General features: G+C 38.3%; 1 protein-coding gene across 1 annotated transcript in view; it reads right to left on the bottom strand.

The window, feature by feature from the left end:
• The window catches only part of MAP3K1 (mitogen-activated protein kinase kinase kinase 1), a gene marked incomplete at its 5' end in the record, with an annotated part of 64,166 nt that overhangs the window by 6,758 nt on the left and 34,320 nt on the right, over positions 1 to 23,088 (bottom strand). Inside the window, 13 exons of the mRNA XM_054178276.1 lie at positions 574 to 1,852; positions 2,144 to 2,333; positions 2,576 to 2,667; positions 3,628 to 3,749; positions 4,120 to 4,410; positions 5,128 to 5,305; positions 5,416 to 5,497; positions 6,223 to 6,344; positions 8,908 to 9,056; positions 9,689 to 9,805; positions 10,138 to 10,338; positions 12,216 to 12,419; positions 14,249 to 14,399. Coding sequence (XP_054034251.1) covers positions 574 to 1,852; positions 2,144 to 2,333; positions 2,576 to 2,667; positions 3,628 to 3,749; positions 4,120 to 4,410; positions 5,128 to 5,305; positions 5,416 to 5,497; positions 6,223 to 6,344; positions 8,908 to 9,056; positions 9,689 to 9,805; positions 10,138 to 10,338; positions 12,216 to 12,419; positions 14,249 to 14,399 — 3,178 coding nt within the window. The remainder of the gene's footprint in view (positions 1 to 573; positions 1,853 to 2,143; positions 2,334 to 2,575; positions 2,668 to 3,627; positions 3,750 to 4,119; positions 4,411 to 5,127; positions 5,306 to 5,415; positions 5,498 to 6,222; positions 6,345 to 8,907; positions 9,057 to 9,688; positions 9,806 to 10,137; positions 10,339 to 12,215; positions 12,420 to 14,248; positions 14,400 to 23,088) is intronic.

The following is a 23,088-nucleotide window of genomic DNA, read 5'->3' as shown; positions in this document are numbered from 1 at the left end:
CCTAATCCACACGTTCCTCCCCTAAGAGCAGAGAGCCTCCTCTGTGTTACTTACCTGACAGCAAACAAGACTTTTTCTGTTCCTGATCTCACGTCTAGTTAAATTTTTAGATAGTACTAACAGTAAGCACATTTTTCTACTTGATTTATTTCTTCCATTTTATGCTTTGTATGTTGTTACTTCATGCAAGGGATCACAAGTGCTTTTTTAATTCTTATTCTTTGTGATCTTTCTATTTGCAAACAAGTGTAAATCAGCACTAACACTCAGTACAGTTCCATGCCTGCTTAAAACCTTTGTTCTCATTTCGTGGTTCCACACTTCTTACTTTGCCATTTTAAGGGTTGGTACATAACATGATGTTTCTCTTCCAAATACCTTCTCTAAACTTGTTTGTAACCATGGAAGGATTCTGTTAGTACCCTCAACTGGCTGACTGCTTACACTCCAACTCCTAGGAAAGGGTATCAAGGACCTTTGTGGTTTATATAACTTTGGAAACATAACAGCACTGTTTCACACATTCAGCAAACCTCAGCTGAGAGTTATGCTAACCCCCATAGGTATACTTACATCCTGCTGAATGATTATGATATCTTGGCCATTTTCAACCTGCAGCTGGGGAATTATTGGCAGGGCATCTTGAGACGCTGACATTGCCATAGCAATAGCTAAAGCTTCTTCCTCTTCAGCCTCCATCTTTTCCTTGCATTTTTGATTATGATTAACATCATCTTTGTAAGTATCATCATTTTCTGCCCGCTCAGGAGAAAGAACTGCAACTTCAGACTTGAATGTAACTGTGCCATCACTTGTTGGCATAGATGCCTCCAGCAGGTCCTCAATACTGGAATTGAGCTCCGCATTAACATCCAGTCGACACTTTTCATCCACTGGTGTGAACACTGTCTCCTCACTTGGTATAACTGCACTGCTAGTACTACCACTATTGCCATCACACTGCGAAGCATCGTTCAGGTCAAGTGTCATACTGTGTTTTAAGGTTTCTCCCTGCTTGCTCATATCACTTGGGGTGAGTCGTGATGGCTTTGGCCTGTGTATGTGACTGGATTGCAGTGGCCTGGCTTGGGTGAAAACTGGAGAAAGTTTCTCTGGTTCTTTATTATCAGAACAGTTTCTCTGAAACTGGAGAGAAAGCTTCCGCTTTGTCTGAGGAGAAGGTGAGGGGTTTTTGCAGGGAACAAATCCCTGAGTTCTGAGTTTAGAGACATCTGTTACAGTGCCAGCTGGTACAGATGGACTTGAAGGAGACAAAAGTGTTGGGAATAGTAACTGGGAATTACTGGTTGAGGGAGATGAGTTCAAACACTGACTGTGGGGTTTTCCTTTTGTTTGAATGGATGGCTTTGGTTGCTCAGTGGCTACTGATGAAACAGGAAGTCCCACAGCAAGGCCAGCCAGCATCTCAGAAATGTCCTCTGGACTGGCACTCAGTTTTTTATCACTTGAACTTTTTGCACTTTTCCCTGATAACTGGATAGTATTGTTAGGAGTATTACTTTCTGTAGCTTCTGGAGAGTTATCTGGTACAGGCAGCTGCAAAAAGTCTTCATGTCGACATTCCCCAGACTGCATTTCTTCCATGCCTAGCTGGATGGCTTCCGCAATTTCCATTTCATCTGCTATTGCCATCAGACGGCGACGCATCCTTGCGTAATGAGTTGAGCTTGTCACACTCAGCATTTCCAGCAGCTTTACAAAAATGTGGGGCACTCTTGCCACCATTCTTGCTGCACTCAAAAACACTCTCCGTGATAGTTTACCAACCATTGAGTGGGAATTGTCAATTGACTGCAAGGTGAATGTTAAGAGGGAAAGAAGTTTCTTATACCTACAAAAAGAAAAGGTGTTTTACACACTGATATGCTTTAGTGCCAAGAAAGCCATTACAAGATGATGTATTTAGCTGTCATTTCTGCTGTAGAAAGGAGCTAAACTGCTACACTGCTTCAAAATTGTTTTAAAAGTCATGTTTTAGTAACTATTTACTCCATAAAGCAAGTGCACTTTTTCATATGAATATATACTATTTTTTACGTGAATTGGAATTAATTTTTTTCTAGAAATCAGCAACACCATACTCAACTATAAAGAGCAGTGATCATATAGTGTAAGCAAGTACCTGTCTACTATGGTATCAGCCTGCAAAATATCTCCACAGACAATGTGGGGATAAAATTCACCGGGAAATTCCAATAGAAGTCTCTCTATTAGACAAAGTCTCCCCAGTAGTGCTTGCCAGTTGCTGGATTCGGTTTGGGTTCCAAGAATACAATTTAAGACATAGTCAACACCACCAATTCCAATAGACCCTAAAAACAAACACAATCAAAGAAAAAAGATTGATACAGTAAAGATCAGATATGCTCATAATCTAAAGTCTGTTCAAAATAAAGATTAGAACACTATCGTACAAAAATACATGTGGTGTGCCTGAATCACTCCCCTCCCAAACTGTTGAGAAGCTTCTTAGCCATGCTGACATTGAATAAACCAATTAAAAACTTCTGTACATTTGCTTTTAATTCAATTATATCTGAAGAGCTATTATTACCAGATTTAAGTATTTCTCTCCCAACTGCCAGCTCGCCTGCTTGTCCTTTACACATCTCCAATAGCGTTGAGACTGAAAGTTGACTTGTTCGACTGTAAAAAATTAAACCCAAAAAGTAAATCTTTTAGCAGATGCTTTCAAGACAAAACATTCTACTCATCATAATCATCATTAACTTGGAATTGTACACAGAAAATAATTTCTCATGACTTTAATACATTTCTATACTCCTCTATGTGTAAGCTGCCAATATTTGTGACATATTTTACATGGATACTTGCACAAGTGTCCTGTCAAACATGAATAAATAAACAAAAATCCAAGTAAGACCTCAACCTCTTGCAAAAGCAGGCCAAATCCAGGAATCCAGCAACACAACTTTAAATATTCTATTGCTAGACAATTACTGGGGCATCTTTAGCTGCAGTTTCAGAAGAAATGTTGCCTAGGAACTAAGCATAAGGAGACAGAGCTGGTGGGACTTCTGCATCTAGTTTACAGCAAAAGTGAAGAGATGGTTGGTCTAACAGGACAGAGAGGGTAGCCTCAGACAGGACTACTTAAGCCTGAAATGCCAAGAGCACTCACTCAGAATAGCCATCTCCTAAGATTACATCCTGAAATAAGAAGTAGAAGTCTTATATTAGGCACTTCATTACAGAGACGTACAACAGCTTTTGTTGAAGCAGGAAACAATACACTTGCTGAAGGGTACTTGCTGACTGCTTAAAGGTGGGTCATAAGAATTAGACCAAAGCAGTATCAGCTGAAATGAAGGAGGACAGGGGAAAGGTCTTATGAAAACAAGTATCATTTAAGATCTGCAAGTATTGGGAAAACACAACCAGGTGCCTTCAAAACCTACCTCTTTCAAGCCAGAAATTTGTTGGTAGCAATTAGGCTTTAACAAAAACGTGATCTATTTATAGTTATGATCCACACATTTTATTTTCCACCAACTGTAAGGAGTCTCCTGGTCTCATATAAATAACAAATGAAGTTTCAAGACATGTTAGTAACAAAATGAATTTGAATTTCTTGAGGAAGCATACCTGTTAGCATCTGCACATTTAACTAATATTGTCTCTACAACTGGCTTGAGAAGTCGCTGTAGTTTAGTCCTCTCTGCCGAAGTATGGCAAGGTGTATATACCAGCATGGCTCTTAAAGTTTTCTAAGAGAAAGGAAACAAGTATTACACATGAAATCCAATTAGTGGCACAATTTTTAATTACTGTAAGAGTTTTAAGTAGTTTTATTTAAACTGCATATAAAGTATCCTTTCAATATTCCACCGATAAATGGAAGCTACATACACTGTTACAATCTTTAATGTAGTCTTTGTGCTTTCAAGCCACGTAAGTACTGTTAACAACATGAGTAGCAAGTGTTTCTTTAAATTTGGACAGTCATGACATTACACTCTTGTGGAGGATTTTATTCATCCTGTTTTCAAGATGATGCTCAACAGATTCCTGTCTTGACAGCTCTCCTCCCTTTCAAAAATTAAGTAATTCCTAGAATACAAGTAAACAACTACTTACTAAAGCAGCAACATACACTTTGTAGACCGGGTCAGCACAGACCATGGACAGCACACTGCAGCAGGACTCCACCACCACATCTCCTGAGACATTGGTCTGAGATGACCCACTAGCTGCTCCCAGAGCTCCAGCATTTGTGTTGTTTCCACTGCTACTTCCAGAATTTCCAGTACTTTCACCATTAGCCAGTAACAGAGCACCACTAACATCGTGGGAAAGACGTCTAAGTGCCATCTCTCGTATATTCCAGTTTCGAGAAAACAAGCAGCCAACTAACTCCATTCCAAATACCTGACAAGGGAAAAGCAACATTACAGGAGTCAAACTGAGTAATACTTAAATACCTCGGAGCAGCAATTAAAAGGAATAGAGAAATGTTTCTAGTTAAAAATCTTACAAAGTCTGTCAGTAAAAATGTCAGAAGGTACAGTGCCTTAAAGGTTCTTTGATAGAAATGAAATAACATAAATAACAAGTCATCAGTTCTTCAAAAACTCTGTTAAGAGAAGTGTATCTTTATGTATAGTTTAATTCACTCTGAATTTCAATTATTCAATATAGAAGATTGTTTCTAGACATTGGCACAAACCACCCTAAAAACAATGTTTCCCAACAAAAACTACAGCAGAAATGTAGGCAATACAAGTTCTGCTTTCAAGTGGTCCCATTTGAAACCACCTCTAGATTCTAGACATTTGGCTCCTGCAACGTAACTTAGGTTACAAGTGCCAACATTGTATTTATGTGACATTTGCATAACCAAAGCTAGTATTAAGAGTCCTACACTTTTATTACCTGGACCTTTAACATGAGCCCTGAGATCAAGTCCAACACTGAAGCCCAAATTAAAAAAATAGAGAGATAAGAAAACCCCCTCTTCTGATGAAGTTAAATTCTTTCAAATAATAATCAATGATGGTCTGTCAGACCAGGTTAAAAAAAAAAAAAAAAAAAAAAGAAAAAAAATCAGTTTTTACACTTGAAGCTTCTTTCACAAAGTAAAATTACCTGAATCCAAGGCTCAGCTAAATCTTTATAGGCAGAAGGTATCTGCTGGACCCCATAATGAGGGAGGTTAAAATTGCTATCTTGAGCTCTTCTCTGTGATCCACTTGTAGACTGCTGCTGAGTTTGTTGCTGAACCACATGGAGAACAGAAGAATCCACTGAGCTTGGCAATTCATGACTGTAGAGTGACAATAAATAATGTGAATTAACAAATGAATTATTTACTGAAGTAAATACTTCAGCATTTTTAGAATCCAGAAACAGGTAGTTTGTTATAGATAGACTTACCTATAGAAATCATGAGATCTCCATTTAGATCTGCAAAGAGGACAGATAAGCGGCTCTCTGTTTCTTCTGCATTCTTCTGCCCCTGGAACACAGCAACAGAATATAATATGTACTTCACTTTTATAGTGTATAAAACCAAAAATGGCATTGCTATTTCTAAGTTTACAGAAGAATGCTAGTGTAAGGATCAGTGCTTCTGAACTGAGCCATTTCAAGTAGTGTTGGTAAATGTGGGCATTTAAACATTTTTTAGCAAACAGAAATACTTCAGTTTAGCACTACAATTAATATTCAAAGTCCTGAATGGAACTCTTTATACCTCAAGCACAGGCAACACTTTTAAAAAGATATTAAAATATCAGGGATGTAGTTTTATTTGTTAAAGCAAACTGTAACTGTTTATATACTTTAATGCAGTATGTGTGCATACCTCATCATTCACTACATCATCATTGCTGATAGTAGGTAACTTTCATCCAGGAGACCTAAAGTGTTCCTAACCTTGCTCTAATTGGACATAACCTTTTCACACAGGTAAGAGGCTCAAACATTTAGCCTTGCAGTTAACTTCTTTTTCAAAATACCAAATTACAAACTTAAGTTGTGAATAATTAATAATACAAGGCATATTGGTATCATTTGTGTACTATCAAACTCTCACAAGCAGCTGCCAGTCCTCACTTAAGAGCATGTTTCTGTTTTATTTCAGTGGGGTTTTTCTGCTTTTAAAACCACCACCAACAAAAAAGAAAACACTGAGTTTTAGTAGAGTCACCAGAACTTCACAAGGCAAAGATGACAACGTACATATTGACATGCAGTGGTGGTGTAATTTGTTCCTGCAGCCATCTTCACACACAGTTAGGCTCTCTTCATCCAACATGCCTAACAAACAAATGGGGCACATCTGTTCTTCTTCATCCTTCATACTATGAAAATAGATATTTGTGATTGTCAAAGAGGTGTATCAGCATGTAGAACAGGCTTTAACAGTGAAAAAACTAACTTTGTTTGGAACAGTTACTTCCGAATAACTACAGGCTATTCACCTAAATCTCAGTCTGTATAGTATGTAAGAAACAAAATTTTAGAAGTACTGAGTACAGACAAAACTTGGTTATGAAAGGAAAAGTCACAAAAGCCTGACATCTTTTCAAATTAGGTCAGGTACCAATTAGAGATTGAAAGGACCAGCCTCTGCTCTTACTTTTTTCTTTTTTTCAGTAAGGCTTCTTTAAATGAACTAACCTTTGCTTTTTCATTTATCCTTTGGGTTTGAAAAATTAACAACTTTTTATATTTTGAAAGGTACCCATGATTTCTTCCATCACGCTCTTTTCAGAGTATTGAGTCACAAGACAGTTCTTAGCCCTTTACAGGAAACTGTAAACACTATTTCATGAACTCACAGAAGACTTTCAAAATGAACAGAAGATAATAGCCGCTTGAGAATTTTCTGTCACAAACAGGAACACATGCAATAGATTCCCATGGACACTAGCATACTAGTATGTCACATGCAGATTTTAAAAAAAACAACAAAAACACACCACAAAATTATGTTTCAAATGTTGCTTCCATTATTTACCTTCAGCTTAACTTCTAAATTGAGACAATGAAAGGTTTCACCAGAAAAATTATTCTGAATTTAAGCAACAGGTAGCGAAAAAACAGATCTTAATCTGTAGTACTGTTCAAATATTCAAAGCTCTTACTATCCATAGTAAATATTTAAGTTATAGTTAGTGTGCACTTAAGTTTGCAGGACTCCTATATTTGTTCACCAACAATGTATTTTTATAATAAAATTGATTTTGTGTATACATTAACTTCTTTTTCCTTGCAAATGGTTGATAATTTTTTTAACTTTAGAAGTCCACAAGACTAATCTTACTGTGAAAAATACATTTCCACAGCACATACAGAAACATAGTATTAATTAAAAAATTATTTCTGAAGAAACAGTATAAAATAAAAATACTAGTTGCAAGCCACAGTAAGTGAACCTTTTCATCTCAAAAGCATATGATGCTGGGTGTTCTCCAATAATTGTATCTTGCATAAACCAGCAACGTATGCCATGGCACTAGCAGAGCTGGGAACTAACCATCAGGTGCACCAGCAAACAACTGAAAAATCTTTCATCCTGTTAAAAATGAGAACTAATGCAGTGAAGCTCACAATCCAGTGAAGCCTATTCTATGGAAATAAACAACCAATCATGACCAACTAACAACAAACGCCAACCCAATAAAGGCCCAAAAGCCACAAATCATTTTCGTACACAAGGTATCTACGTTAAAGGAACTGCCTTGTCAGGTAAAGTAGTTCCAGAGGAGATTATGCATTTAACTCCTTTGTTCATGCAATTTATTTGCAGTGACACAAGTTGGCAGTTTGGACAAGGTAAAAGACAATGGCAAATTAAGGTTGTGATCTGTACATCAGTATTATAAGCCTGTCTGAATATATTCATCCAACTGTATGCTTCTTATCACAAAGTAACATACCATCATGTTCCTTACATTAGGTTTCACTTTGCACAACAGAAAGTCTCAGTTTTGATCATTTCAGTGGTTTCACCTCGTTAGATGATGCCTAGTTCACCCACAAATGCATACACAAACTATTTGTTTAAACAATTAACCAATATATTCTCAAAATCAAGAAAAAGAACATGCAAAAGCACTCAAGCAGTGGAAGTCAGAGAAAAAAAAATTATCAATTAATCACAAAATTTTTAAAGAAGGCATTATTTAGTACTGTATAAACTACAGAAATCAGAGTAATTTAGTAGTTTACTTAAAATAATGTAATGACCCATTTCACATTAATTGTTTGTTTGTTTTTTAAAGAATCACACAAAGAAACAAACATCTTTTTAATATATGCTTATTTAGGGTTTTATTGTTGTTGTGGGTTGTTTGTTGTGGGGTTTTTTGTGTTGTGTTTTTTTTGTTTGTTTGCTTGTTTTAAATTACACTTTTACAGAGTGCATTGACCCAAAGTATTTTTCTCTCAAGCAGGACAAGAGAAAAAGAACATTTGTTTCCTCATTTGTTGAGATTTGTACAAATGCTGTCTATGAACAAATACAAACAAACGTGTTTCCACAGTTTATGTGCTTCAGTCTTGCAATGACATTTCAAAAGTTTGTTTCCTAAGTTCAAAAAGGGTTAAAAAAACACCACCACAAGAAAACCAAAACAAAAATTAACAAAACCACTAAAACCCCAGACAAAACAAAAGCAACACCAAACACACACACACAACCAAGACCAACCAAAAAAAACCCCAACTATTTTCAAATATGCCCACTTGATACCATGGTGACTAATGTATGCTTGACTCGATTGCAAATATAGAGACTTAACATGGCTTGAAATGAAAGCAGTTAAAAAATAAACTAAAAAAATGTAGGTGATTCTACACTTCCAAAACCAGACCACCACCACACAATAAAGCTTTTAATTCCTTTAGGAAAATACTAACCTGTTTTCTGAACTAGATGTAGAAGTACTAGATGATGACAATGTATGGGAATTTGACATGCGTGAGACAAACTTCTGGATGGTGTTACGAGATGGAGCTTTGATCCTCGAGCTACGCCTACTGTGATATTTCTGGAACAAACTCTCAACCTAACATCAGAAAAAGATAGCAACAGTTGTATTTATGCTACAGATAGATTGCAATTAAAAGTAGCATTACTGAAGCTTAACTTCTGCTATGAAAAAAGTCTATTTGCCTTCATAATAAAGCAATAGCAGTAGGATTTTCAGAAGTCTTACTATCAAACAGATCTCAAGAAACACTTCACAACAAAAACATATTTGCATGCTAAAAAAAACACAGCAGCTTTGGTATACACACAATTACTCCTGAAGACCCTGTTTATGTTTCAGCTAATCAGCTGCACATACATACATTTGAACAGGAAAATTCTAAGATCTGAATCACTTCCTGAACTATAGCTCTCTACAATTATCTCGATGTCTTTTATTTTCAGTTTCTTTTTTCCTACTTTCAGAGCTTCTGAAACTGAATGAAAAATGTAATTAAGATCATATATTCTTATTGCTTTGAAAAGCAACATTATTTTTTACCTGGAGTGTATTTTAGATCTGCCATTACATTAAAACATAGAATACATAGAATAAACCAGGTTGGAAGAGACCTTCAAGATCACCGTGTCCAACCCATCAACCAATCAAACACCACCCAAACAACTAACCCACGGCACCAAGCACCCCACAAAATAAAAATCCATTACCTCAAAGTTCTTCAGTGTCTTTCTCCAGAGCATGGGGTCTGAGGGTTCAAGCTGGAACACCCGCAGCATAACAAACAGCAGATGAATACAAAATGTCCCACGTCCACAGCTACAAGTCTGTGAAGAGAAGTATAGCATAAGACTCCATTGAACTGATAGTTACATATCTTTCCCCACATCTAAGTGTATTATAGAACATACACTACCCCTACCCGCAAAAGAAAGTTTACGCCAAACAAAAGATCTCCTCAAAGATCTACTTGCAGCAAGCCCATAGGCTAAGACTCTGGAGGGTAAAAGAGCCCTCGAATGTTGGTCCATTTTTAAACGCCACTTCCTCCAAGCCCAAGTTAGGTGTGTTCCCTTGAGTTTATAACAAAAAAAATAAATAAAATTGGGATTAACTGTAAATTAATAAAAAACACAGACAACACAAAAGGATTCTCTACCTGAGGCCCAATAAACACTCTGTATTTATTGTCAGGGCTGTCTCCCCCAATTAGGAAAGAGTTAGGTCCTATCTGCTGCAGTAAGTACAGCCGGGCTCGCATAACTTTGTTGACACGACGATTTGTTTCCTCTGGACTGTAAGGGGAGAAACCATCTGGAGATGGGGCTCTTCGAGGTGGTGTTATCCGTCCACTCTGAAACTACATAAATGGTTCCATCATAAGCATTTCCAGGACAACAGTAAGTTTAATTAGGTGTTGGCTTTGGGTTGGTATTTATTTTTCTGGGGTTTGTTGGATTTTTTTTTTCTTGTTGTTTGGTTTGGTTTGGTGGTGTTTTGTTTGGGTTTTTTTTTTTGTTTGTTTTGAGGGGGGTTCTTTTGTTCTGGGTTTTGTTTGCATTTATTTGGGGGGGGTGGGTGTGTGTTTGGTTTTTTTTGGTTGGTTGGGTTTGGTGGTGGGTTTTCCCCCCCTTCAAATGACACAGAAGAGAGAGATCTAGCTTAGACTACATGAATGAAAAGGATTACTTTTCTTCCATGCCCACAACCCAAGGGCAGAAGAAAATATTAAGTTTCATAACTGAAGATTTGTCTGACATTATGACAGAAAACAAGTCTTTCAAAGTGCTTTTGCTTTCAAGACTACATTGGTTGCCTCTCCATATACTATTGAATTAGCAAGTATAATTCAATCAGAAGATAATTATAGAGCTGTGACTCAGTACAGGAAATTATTATATTAGGTTACAATACTAACATATGTCATAAATGCAGAAATTCTATGGCTATGATTTACAAAAGGGAATATAGTCACAAAAAGGAAAAAGCATATAGCTTCCTCCTTTTTGCACAATTAAAGCATTTTCAAGCTCAGGATGGCAGGGTTTTGGTTTTTTTTTTTTGTTTGTCCACGATCAAAAACTCAGTGTCCCAAATGTTTTATTAACGTTGTCTTTATTTAAATTCTTCACATTTCTATAATCATGAGATGCATAAATGGCCCTCTCCAATTTAAAATCTGCTCTCTCTCCACTAATTGTATGTTATGATGCAATTAAAACTGACTCTCTGCCCATCAATTAAGTGAAAGACAGCCTGAACTTCTAAGGCTTTTCATGTGAAATGTTAATATAAACAAAAACAGTAAGTAAAAATGGATCAAAGGGTAAATCAGATAGTTTGGTGGGTTGCTGTGGTTTTGGTTTGAGGTTGGTTTTTTTTTTAACTTTTCATTTTTTCTTGTCAAGAGGAAAGGAGCTGTGATGCAGTGTTGTAACTTGTGGTATCTGTCCCCAGTTCAGAGGAATGGCAGTACGTTTTAATTGATTTCAGAAACATTGTTTAGAGCAACAGGACACTAAAAACAATTCCATCTTATTCTTTAATGGCACTGTGAAGTTGCAGACAACTCAACTGAAGCTTAACTGTGGACAAGCATTTATACAACAAGTAAACCTGTTAGGTACTATTGCTCAATAGATTATTATTCTTGATCTTCCTTAATGAAGCTAATTACTACTGCTCAAAACATTCTATCCCACATCTACTCAAATGTAATGATAGAGATTTTAGTCTTCTAACACCACACATACTTACATCTACCCTAATCTTTACATAAAAATCAGTTCTGCATCAGAGTATCAGAAATAGCATACTAGTAACTTTTCTGCGGGAAAAGAATCTTATCCCCAGTGAAATATACCTGCTTGGAGAACTGACAGGAAGAACTACAGGAAAACAAACCAAAACACAACGGAAGCTACTGGCACCTTTTTGTGCAAACCAAGCTAAAAGAGCATGTGTCTTCATGAATGAATATCTGTCATTTATTTCCTAGAAATCAAAACTGAAAGCAGGACTGAATTAAAAAAACACCCACACTTAAAACAGAGAGTAAGATTCCACACATGAAAAACGTAACATGAAACATGCTCTGGGCATCTCATCCAAGTAATACCCTGTCATAGTCTCTCTGTATCAGCATCTTGCCCTACACAGGAAGAAATAATTGCCTTTATAATCAAAACACTACAGAATACAGACAAATTAAAAATTACATCATAGGTTGCAACTTACAGGCACTGGAGATACCCTTTTTCTTCTAACACCTGGTGATTCAGATTTAGCTGTTCTAGATGACGAAGAAGAGCTACTAGGAGAAGGACTACGTCTTCCTTTCTGTGTAGGTGAAGCAGCAGTGCTTTGTCCTTCAACCTGAGGTTCTAGAGAGAGTTTGTTACTTTCCAATCCATCTCCTTTCCCAAGGATAGGTTTCACCACCTTGCAGGAATTAAGCCAAGTATTAGAATTATGAATTGATTATACACTAATGAAAAACAGTTTTACCAAAAGTTCTTTTGCTAGTATTATGCAATCAAGCCATTACCCAGACATGCAAAGTTTTCACATTGCCTAGGCTCTAATAGTAACATGTATAGGGGTTATCTTGATAATCTATATGCAATACAAAAGCAAGAACCTCTTTTCCTGTCCATTTGTGCCACTTTAGTTGTGGCAGTAACTGATGTGTTTCCCAAATTGTCATTCCTGGTAACTCAAAGGACAGCAGCTCCCCTTTTTGGATAGTAGAACCCTCCAAGAAGTTGTTTCTGCTGGCATTGTACAATATTTGATCCAACATCATAGATCTTATCTGTTACAAAACGTAATTATCACTTGAAAAATAACTAGGATTACTATTTCTACAGCCCAACATTTGCTGCAAAGTAAAAATTAGTTTAAACCTGGAAGCAATGCAGCAAAATCAAGGTGTGCTGCACCCTCTAAGAACCATTCCCAGGTTTCCTGCCTGCCATGCAAGTAAAACAGCTACACCACATCTGGAATTTGAGCTAATGACTATGGTGCAGTACACAAAAACATATGCTCACGGAGAGCATGTACATATATTTCTAATACAGTACTCCATATTAGAACACTGGATTTTGACACTAAAGTATGGAATATTTCAAGAGAACTTTCAGCTGCCTCCCTCTCTGGCCCACAAAACGCATGAAATCCTTTCCAGTGAGGTTAGAATGCATATTCATGTGCCTATGGACAAGTTACAGTTACCAGATGCTGGTGCTGGAAAACATCTAAAATAAAGTTGTAGGAATTGAGAATCTGGAGCATCGAAAAGTTGTATTGAAAATGCCAGGATCCTCAAGGAAAATGGACTGCACAGGGAAGAAATTTCAGGCTATGCAGTAAAGTATCAACTGGTTTGTGTTACTTAACTCTTTGAGGTATTGCTTTTTGGTTGCACCCCTAAGAATTTTCATTGTTCGTTCTTATGACAAAATTGCAAACAGAACCTTCTACGTCGGTGCCAACAGAGCTGTCCCAAACACTTGTCTACTACATCAGATGATTTTAGCTTTAAATTAGCACTCCCATCAAGTAGTACATGGGTGTCCCATCAACCAATGCAACCATACAGGCAACTGATGGCTACTAATTAATCAGCATTATACTGAAAACTGCAAGTATGCTTAGCAATTTTCAGGTTTGATCTGCACACAGGTTCTTAAAATCACTTCTGAGGCCTTTCTACAGAAGTGTTATCCAAAAAGGGTAATAACACACACAGGCCTCCAAGGCTTCCCAGAACTGAGACTTGGGTACTTAGCTTCGCTTTTTCTGGTTCTAGTAGCAATGCAGTTTGTTTTCTTCATCTGGCAAAAATTCCATAGACTTCCATTACAATACATAGAAGACTAACATTTTCAAGCCAAAGAAAAATGAAGCCATCAAACCCCTAAAGAATAAAGGGAGTACAAAGCACTGTAGTGCAGCTTCACACCAAGTTTTCAACTCAAGAACAGAAGCTACTTTTGTTGCTCACATTAGAGGGCAGTGTTGCCACAGCACTATGTTATACGACACTAAACAGTGTCATGGCTAAAGGCCTTTTTCTGAAAGTTTAATAAATGCCTACATTTCAGAAAGTCAGTTTCCTGCTACACGGCTCATAAAAAATGAGCAGGAGGACCATAACTAATAAGATTCAAATTGTTAAGAAAAAGAGGTTTAACAGAAAGAAATTCAAAGGATTTTTATTTTTAATAGCTGTTAACAGATACTGGTTTTCCATCAGCGCCACTTACTACAGGGCCTCTCCTGCTTCTTCTTTCCAGCCATTCATGCTTCCAGGCTGGCATACATGTTGCCTTCAGTTTCTCCCTGATCATGCGCTCTTCTGGGCGGTCATCCATCTTCTGCAGTCCCCTGAGGGTTTCCTTATTCTCCATGTCACGACTACAGCACAAAAAAAAAATAGAGCTGTAACCACAATTAATTGTAGTTAAAGCATAATACCATGTTATTCTCACATTTTGTGCTATCCTGTTTTCCCTCTCCTTATAACACAGCCGCTAAAACATTATTTCCAACTGACTGCAGCAAAGCTTGTAAGAACTACAATTAATTTGCTACTCTGCCACTTGCAGCACACCTGTCTGAAGTAAAAAGAAAGGTCTTGGCAAATATTACACCAATACAAAAATTATCCTTATGTCGTTCACCAAAGATTTCACAAGTGTTGTGATGGTGTCTGGATTCCATGGCAATTCAAAGCTCACAAACTCAATTTAAAACAATTTACAAAATGAACATAAAGTAGAGGTGAAATTGTTCCATGTTCACAGGACGCGAAAGCCTGAAAGGTCTGTATTGTCTCTTCTTATACATGAACTCATCTCCAAAAAAGAGGACTTCTAAACTAATACACTGTATGTTTAAACTAGACACAAAAGTCATGGAAGTAAGGCTAGTGGCCTTAAGAGTTGCTTTCTGAGTGACTGATGGCTCAAAAGCTCTTCAAGTCAGTTATAATTATATCAATATTCACAGCAAGTTTGTACCTGTAAAACGAAAGTGTAATCCATTTGGGCTTGTACTTTTTTGACCTACAGCAAAGTAATTGCTTGTGATTGCTGGTAACAACAAAGAGAGCGAACTATACTGTCAGACACAGAAAAACAAATATGAGCAGTCTGGAAGATTTCCTCATTCTGTTGAGCTATCTGCTAAACCACCAAGAAAACCACATTCTTAAGCAGCAGCACATGATCCCCACCCTTTTTCTTGAAGTTAGACATCTTTAAAAATAACCAAGCTTGATTAAGCCAATTCTCAGAATTCCATTTTCTTTTAAAATAAAATCACAACTTGAAGTGGAAGATAAGGCTACATAATAATTGTAACAGCTGCTTTCATGCATATGGTCTTTAGCTTCTAAATAATTTATCTATGCAGTTAAAACCACCCTTATGTATTGTAGGATGACCTACAGCATATTCCTTGTAACATTCATCACAGTAAGATGATGTTAAAATTAGAATTGCTGTCTTTATTAGCAATGTATTACTAAGGTTCATTTATCACAAATCTCTACTCAGAAAAAAAGATAAGCTTTTCATTGGTCAGAAGGAATACTCCTGTTGTGTTGGGTTCCCCCCCCTCTGGTTGTAGAGACAAAGGAAACAAAGTATTCCGAGGCAGGAAATAGCTCTTCCTGTTCAGTTCTGAAATGTAATAAGCAGATGGACATTGTAAACAAAATACTTTTCCCCCCCCAGTAACATCTGAACTCACTGTTAATAACAAATTTTAGACACTCAGGACTGTGTCTAGTGATTAAAAACTCAAAAATAGTTATAAATAGAAGCACTACCCAAACACGAATTAACTTTTTCCTCCAGAGCTTAATTAAGCATTAATGCTTGCTTAACTTCAAAACTAGTGTGACCAGAAAAATTATTTTTGTCCCATCACTGAATTGCATTTTATTGTTCTCCAGAAACAGAGACAAAACACTAGTGCTAATTCAGCAAAACCAAAGATGTTGTAGGAGCTGAGAGAGTTTACATGGAGAATGTGCCTAAACGTTTATAGGGGGAAAAACTACTGTCTAAAAAAGGTCAGTGTTACAATTTTCCCCCAGTTAAAAAAAGTTCAAAGACAAAATTACTTGCATAAGAAGAGTACAGCTCTGAAATAATATAGATGCAAGTCAAAAATATGGAGTTAGTCTGTTTTTTTTATAGTAATTATTCTGTGGAATGAACCATCTCTCTCTGCTGCAGGAATGGTTTGTGTACAAGACCGAAAACACCATCCCAGTCGTGAAAGAATGACACAGTATTTCATCTGTTCATATACCCATGATTAACTTCCCTACTGATACAAAATAGTCTTTTAGAGACTGGAGACTTGAATTTATGAACAATGTAATACAACAGTGAAGGCTTCACAATCTGTGCTTGTTCTCTAAAGAGCAGAAGCAGCTATCTTCCTCTCATGTGACAGCTAAACCGATCAACTCTCGCCTGCACAAAGAACTCTTGTGCTTTTCCCCCATGCAGGTGGGAACGGCCAACCACGTCTGAAAGCTTTTGCTCAGTAAACCACAGTTATCTCTTTGCAGAATTCAAACATTATCTCTATTTTTATAAAATGCAGTTTCTGCACTACTCAAGAGAACTCCCTGTTTTAACTCAAGGTTCGCTAAAGCATTTGCTAAATATTCCTGTACTGTTGGATCTGTGGAAAAGATTATTTTTCCTGTGACTGTACAGACCTGCTGCATACTGCAGGACATCCTCACATTTTGGCCCTGATCCTGTAGGGGTTTTTTAATATATATTTCCCCCTCCCCACCCCCCCATCTAAAGCAAACCCCTTCATCTACACCAGGCAAGGTGAAGTATTCCTATGTGACAATGGCTAGGTGTCCATTTTCTGTATCACCATATCTTAGCACAGACTAAAAATAATAAAATTCAGAGCGTATCCCACTGAGGTCTCAATCCTGCAGGGTACCAAGAATTCCGATTTTCATATAACAAAACCTATTTATAAGTCAAGTTGACAACATGCCTAAGTGACTACCAGGTGGTGCTTTAATTCAACACCAACCACAAAACTAAGAAGCAGGCCAAGTAAGTATGTTTCAGAGAACATGCTAGCTTGGATCAGAGATTCTAACATTTCTCATTCCCCACCTCTCTGCTTCATCAGGAAACAAGGGGTTTAGTCTTGAATGTTCCACAGAATGTTAGGGGTTGGAAGAGATGTCAAAAGATCATGTAGTCAACCCCCCCATCTCTTCACGATTGAAGCAAAAAACGTAGGCTTTTTTTTCCAGACACATTTTAACTTTTGGATTTTGCCTCTTCCCCCAAGGCAGGATTAAGGATCTTTTAAATTCTATTTATTAGTAGTTTCAAACTAGCAGACATCAGTTCCTGTAATATTAGCCATGAAATTCCAAAGAAATTGATCTGTATTCTAAAGTAGTGAGAAAGTTCAACACTGTGATTACTACTGGTTTTAATGCATGCATATTCAGTCTGCACATTAATAATTCCATTGTTCATTTGGTATTGTTTGCTTTATGAACTATAAAACTAAATATAACAAAATTAGTGGTACTGCACAGAAATAATCTACTGCAACACCTTGTGCAACAGAGAAGGCAAAACATTGTCTGTTGTGTCTTAAGCTTGAAGATTTGCAAACAGCAGCTGGATAGTTAGACCATGAAAAGCTTGATCTCTGTGGATCACTGTGAGAGGAGTGGCTGATAACACATGAAGGCTGTGCTACCATTCACTGAGCTGTAGATAAGCTGGAGAGCTGGGCAAAGGGGAACATAATGAAGGTCAACAAGTGTAAGTGCAGTCTCCTGCACCCAGAGAGGAGTAATACCACAGGTCAATACAGATTAAGGGTTGACCTGTTGCAAATCAGGTCTGTGGAGAATGACTTGGGAGTGCTGGTAGAAAAGGAACAGCATCAAGTTATGCAGGGGACAGTAATGCGCCCCTGTGGCCAAGAAGGCCAGTGGTATTCTGGGCTGCATTAAGAACAGCCCCACAGAGAAAGACCTGGGAGTCCTGGAGGACAAGAAGTTATCCAGGGGACAGCAATGACTCTTGTGACCAAGGCGGCAAATGGGATCCTAGGGTGCATTAAGACGACTGTATCCAGGAGATCAAGCGAGGTTCTCCTCCATCTCTACTCTGTCCTAGTGAGACTAGTGTACCTGAGTTCTGTGCTCCCCAGTCCAAGAGGAACAGGGAATTACTGGAGAGAGTTCAGAGGCCTACAAAGATTGGTTAAGGGACTGGAACATGGCTTATGAAGAAAGGCCGAGAGACTTGGGGTTGTTTAGCCTGGAGAGAAGATAGAAAGGACCTCATTAATGTTTACAAGTATCTTAAGGGTGGGTAACAAGAAGGGTCCAGCTCCTATTCATTTGTGTCCTGTAATGTGAGAAGGGGCAACAGTCACAATCTGAAACATAGAAATTCCACCTCAACACCAGGAGAAACTTCTTTAATGGTAGGGCAGAGTGCTGGAATAGGCTGCCCAGAGAGGCTGTGGAGCCTCCTCTAGAGACTTTCAAAGCCTGCCAGACATAGGTCAGCAATGTGCCCTTGTGGCCAATGCCTATGGTATCCTGGGGTGCATTAAGAAGAGTGTGTCCAGCAGATCAAGGAAGGTTCACTTCCCGCTCTACTCTGCCCTAGTGAGACCTCACCTGGAATACTGTATCCAGTTCTCGTCTTCCTGGTTCAAGAGGAAGTGGTATCTACTTGAGTGTCCAGTGGAGGGCTATGAAGATGACTGAGGAACTGGAGCACTGCCTTATGAAGAAAGGCTGAGAGACCTGAGGGCTTGATGTCAAGAAGTCGCACCCTGTGATAGGGGCAATAGATATAAAGTACAACACAGGAGGTTCCACCTCAGCTTCTTTACTGTAGGGGCCATGGAGCACTGCAACAGGCTCCCCAGGAAGGTTGTGGAGTTTCCTCTGGAGACTTTCAAGACCTGTCTTGATGCATTCCTGTGTGACCTGCTCTGGCAGGGGGAGTGGACTCAATGACCTCCAGAGGTCCCTTCCAATCCCTACAATTCTGTGGTTCTAATGATTCATGATTTTAAAAACCAGGTATGCAATATATCTGCTATTTAGCAACCCACGGTGGAATACGTAAGTAAGATTTACTTCAATTGCTTTAACATTCTCTGCGAGTATTTTTCTTACCAAGGGCATATAATTGTATACAAAAGCTGAATCACAGCTCAATTTCCTTTTCCCGTGCTTCTCAGTGTTTATAGAAACAGTTAGATGTCTTGGCTTCTCTGTCTCACGTGGGCAAACAGCTTTACTGAGTAGCCACACTTAGACCACATTTTATTTGCAGCAGGAAATCCAGAAAAAGGCAAGCTTTGAAACAAGAGTCAGTTCACTAAGGGAAGCTCTGTTTGCTATACCCTTGAACATACAGTCATAGGGATAAAGTTATTTACTGCAGACTAATCTTGTTCCATTTTTTTGTTTTTGTTGTTTTGTGGGGTGAGGGCTTTGGTTGGTTGGTTGCATGTTTGGTGGGTAACTTGCATACCAGCTGTGGTCAAAACACAGGTGATCATAGAAAATATGAATGAACAGAACTGTTCACAAAGCAGCTTTATCAGCACAATCAATGAATTTAAGAACAGGTTGTAAGTAAAAGTGTCCATGATTTGATGGAAAAGCACTGAATGAGAAGAAACATGTGAAATAACATACTCTGCTCAGCAGAAGTACCATATATGGTGACAATACTGGGGGCAGTCTTACATGGGGCATACAGAGATCATTTTGGGGAACAAAGCAAAAATACGGGCATCGAGCTACACAGCCCAAGCCTGAACTGATCCAAGAACGCTGGGCTAGTCAGCTGGCCTGAAGGCATGCTAAAATCAGCACTCACTGTGGGGTGCAGGGACAAAAGAACTAGCCATTCCCTGAACTGAGGTCAGCTATTAGTGTTTTAGATGCGGTCTTTCTACTAACAATACTATTAGTGCTCAGATTCTTTTTTGCTGTTCAGTATGTTTCACAGTATCAAGATCAGTAAAACAAATCAACAACGAAAAAAACCAAACCCAAACAAAAACCAAACAAACCAACCCCCAAAAAAATCCACCCAAACAGATCAAGATAGGCAAGATATGGTCTGCCCTCTTGCGAGCCTCCCACTCCTTTTCCTACTGATCCTCTACTGCTGGAATCTATCATCTAACCATTTGTGCCCATCCTAACAAAGCAAAAGACTAGTTATGAAACATTCTATTAATATGAAAAACTTAACAGGGAACTTTCTTACCCTGGTACTAAATGCAGCAGTCCCTGAAACACAACATTCAACACTACTTCAGAAGAGAATAATGAATCTGGATTCCTAAAGCAATGACTTAGCTAAATGTTCTAAACATGAAAGTTCTACTCTTCTGTTACAACTGCCTGGCAAACAAAAAAGGGAAAATAAGAATCATATTTGATTTTTCTAGCTGCCTCAGCTACTCCAGTAGATCATAACTATCTTCCCTTCAGATCCACATAGGGCATTTTCATTTGGCCAATATGCTATTTGCTGAAGCTCACAAAGAGTACTCTATACTCACTATTCATCCTTCAATCACATTGAAAAAAACACCACTATGTAATGTAAATGAATCAATAAAAAGCATTTTACATTAGAAACACTTTTCTGTTTACCTAAAATAAGCTTGTGTCTATTATGTATATTTCAATACACCACAAATACATCTATATGTTATAAAGACACATAAATGATGTCCATAGGTAAACAGGCAAACACCCAGCAGGCTTCTTTGGTTCCTCCCAGGCTTCAGTGCAAGAGCCCCTGTGAGAAAACACTATCAGGCAACAGCCCTTGCATTGCTATATCAAAGTAGCTTTAAAAGCTAAAATATACACTATTTCTAACAGCATTTTGATGTAAAAAGGGAAACAAACCTGTACAGAATGTAAGAACATGACAGAAAAAACATGCTGTGATTCAGCTCTGAAACAAGAGCTACAGCACCTACAAGTTCGGTAATAGAAGTGTTGTCTTCTCTCTCTGTAAAGTCATTTTATCAAGCACTTCACTTCAAAAGATGAATTTGTCAAAGCGACTATTTCACTAACACAACAATATTCACAGCCAAACCTCTAACTCCAGACTGAGCCATCAACTTCAGTGGAATCTCACAAGCCCTGATCAAAAAGGATCAGTCCCTCAGTGATGAAGGCCCGAATCTTCAAAGACGGATGACTAAAGACACAAAGGTGAAGTTACCTGCCTGAATTTTCTAGCTTCTATGAAGTCAAATCCACCCACTTGAAATATGAAAATCATTGGCTGGATTGCTTGCTCTGAAGCTACAGAGCCATACTTTTGAGATTTTAGCACTAGTCAGTAGCCACTAAAAATGACTCTTCCTACAAAACAAGCCAAGAAATAATAGCCTCTGATTGCAACAGATACTGTTTACAAAGGTAACGAAATCACATTCTCTTTTATGCATTTTTCCTGAGAAGGCTATCAGACAACTGACTTAAGCATTGTAAAAGCTCCCAGGGCTCTCTAATCCTTTCAGCTATTCAGTCTCCCAGTACCAACTCAGATACATCAAGGTATGGTCATCTCAAGACATAAAAATAGCAGTTACATTCTACAATCTCTCTGACTCCTCACTTCCAGATTAGAAGGCTTGCAGAGGGACTCTAGCATTTTATTGTTACAAAAACTAAAACTTTATACCATTATTCAGCAAAATTTCTAGAAATTACAGGAAGTAGGTAGTTCATATTGCTATGAGACCCAAGGCTACTGATAATTATGCAGGTTACTTATTTTCTTAATCTTACGTGATTGGAGACATCAGAATTGTGATACACCACAGTTCATACATTACTGTATGACAGTATGCCACCAGAGAGCAGAATCCAGTATGCCCAGTTCCAGTTACAGCAACTGAAGATAGAATCATAGAATTATAGAATTGTCCAGGAGGGAAAGGAACTCTGAGATCAAGTCCAGCCATTTCATCCACTCCTCCAAGTCTGCCACTACACCATGTCCCCAAGCACCAGACCTATATGGCATTTCAACAAGTCTAGGAATGACAACTCAACCACCTCACTGGGCAGCCCATTCCAGTGCCTGACAACCCTTTCCATGAAAAAAATTTTCCTAATGTCCAGCCTAAACATCCCCTGGTACATCTTGAGACCATTCCCTCTTTTTCCACCATTAGGTACTTGTGAGAAGAGACCAGCACCTACCTCTCCACAACCTCCTTTCTGGTAGTTACAGAGAGCAATATGGTTTCCCTTCAGCCTCCTTTTTTTGTAGACTAAACAGCCCCAGCTCCCTCAGCTGCTCTTCACAGGACTTGTTCTCCAGGCCCCTAACCAGCTTAGTAGCCTTTCTCTGTACCCAGTCCAGTACCTTGATGTCTTTCCTGCACTGAACACAGCACTTGAGGTGCGGCCTCGCCAATTCTAAGTACAGAGAAACAATCACCTCCCTGGTCCTGATGGACACACTATTTCTAATACAGGCCACGATGCCCTTATCACAGTCCAGCATACTACTGGGCCCTACTCCAAGAACAGCAGTAATGCCATGAAAAGAAAATGGAATATGAGTGTGTGCTGACAGTCCACTATGTGATTAGTTCATCTGCACCAGGTTATAGGGTCTCAGGTGTCAGTGTTAGAACGGTGGTTTTTAACCCCCCCAACAGGTTAGCCCTCCATCTCTTGCAGAAGTTTTTACTTGGTCATGTATCACCTATGTCAAGTCCCTTCTAAAAAGCATCAAATTCTTCATTTGTAATATTCAGTTTTACCTCTTAGGCAACAAAAGTGAACTTTGAATTCAGATTCTTTTAGTCTGTCATACCCCAAAACAAGTCATACCCAGAACAAGTATTAGGTGGAATGCCAATGGCTAAAATACAGAAAGCATCAGGTCAGAACAAATACAGCCATTGCTGATATAAAAATCTGAAGCCATTAACAGTAGGAGAGGATTAAAAGTAGGATACAATCCAAAGCAGATGTTTTGGGTACTGTTTTAAGTGTCTGTCCTGCTTTCAA

This window comes from Dryobates pubescens, chromosome Z (genome assembly GCF_014839835.1).
Source record: "Dryobates pubescens isolate bDryPub1 chromosome Z, bDryPub1.pri, whole genome shotgun sequence".
NCBI lineage: Eukaryota > Metazoa > Chordata > Aves > Piciformes > Picidae > Dryobates > Dryobates pubescens.
Note: the sequence above shows the minus strand (reverse complement) of the source record. Positions and strands in the feature narration are given on the sequence as shown.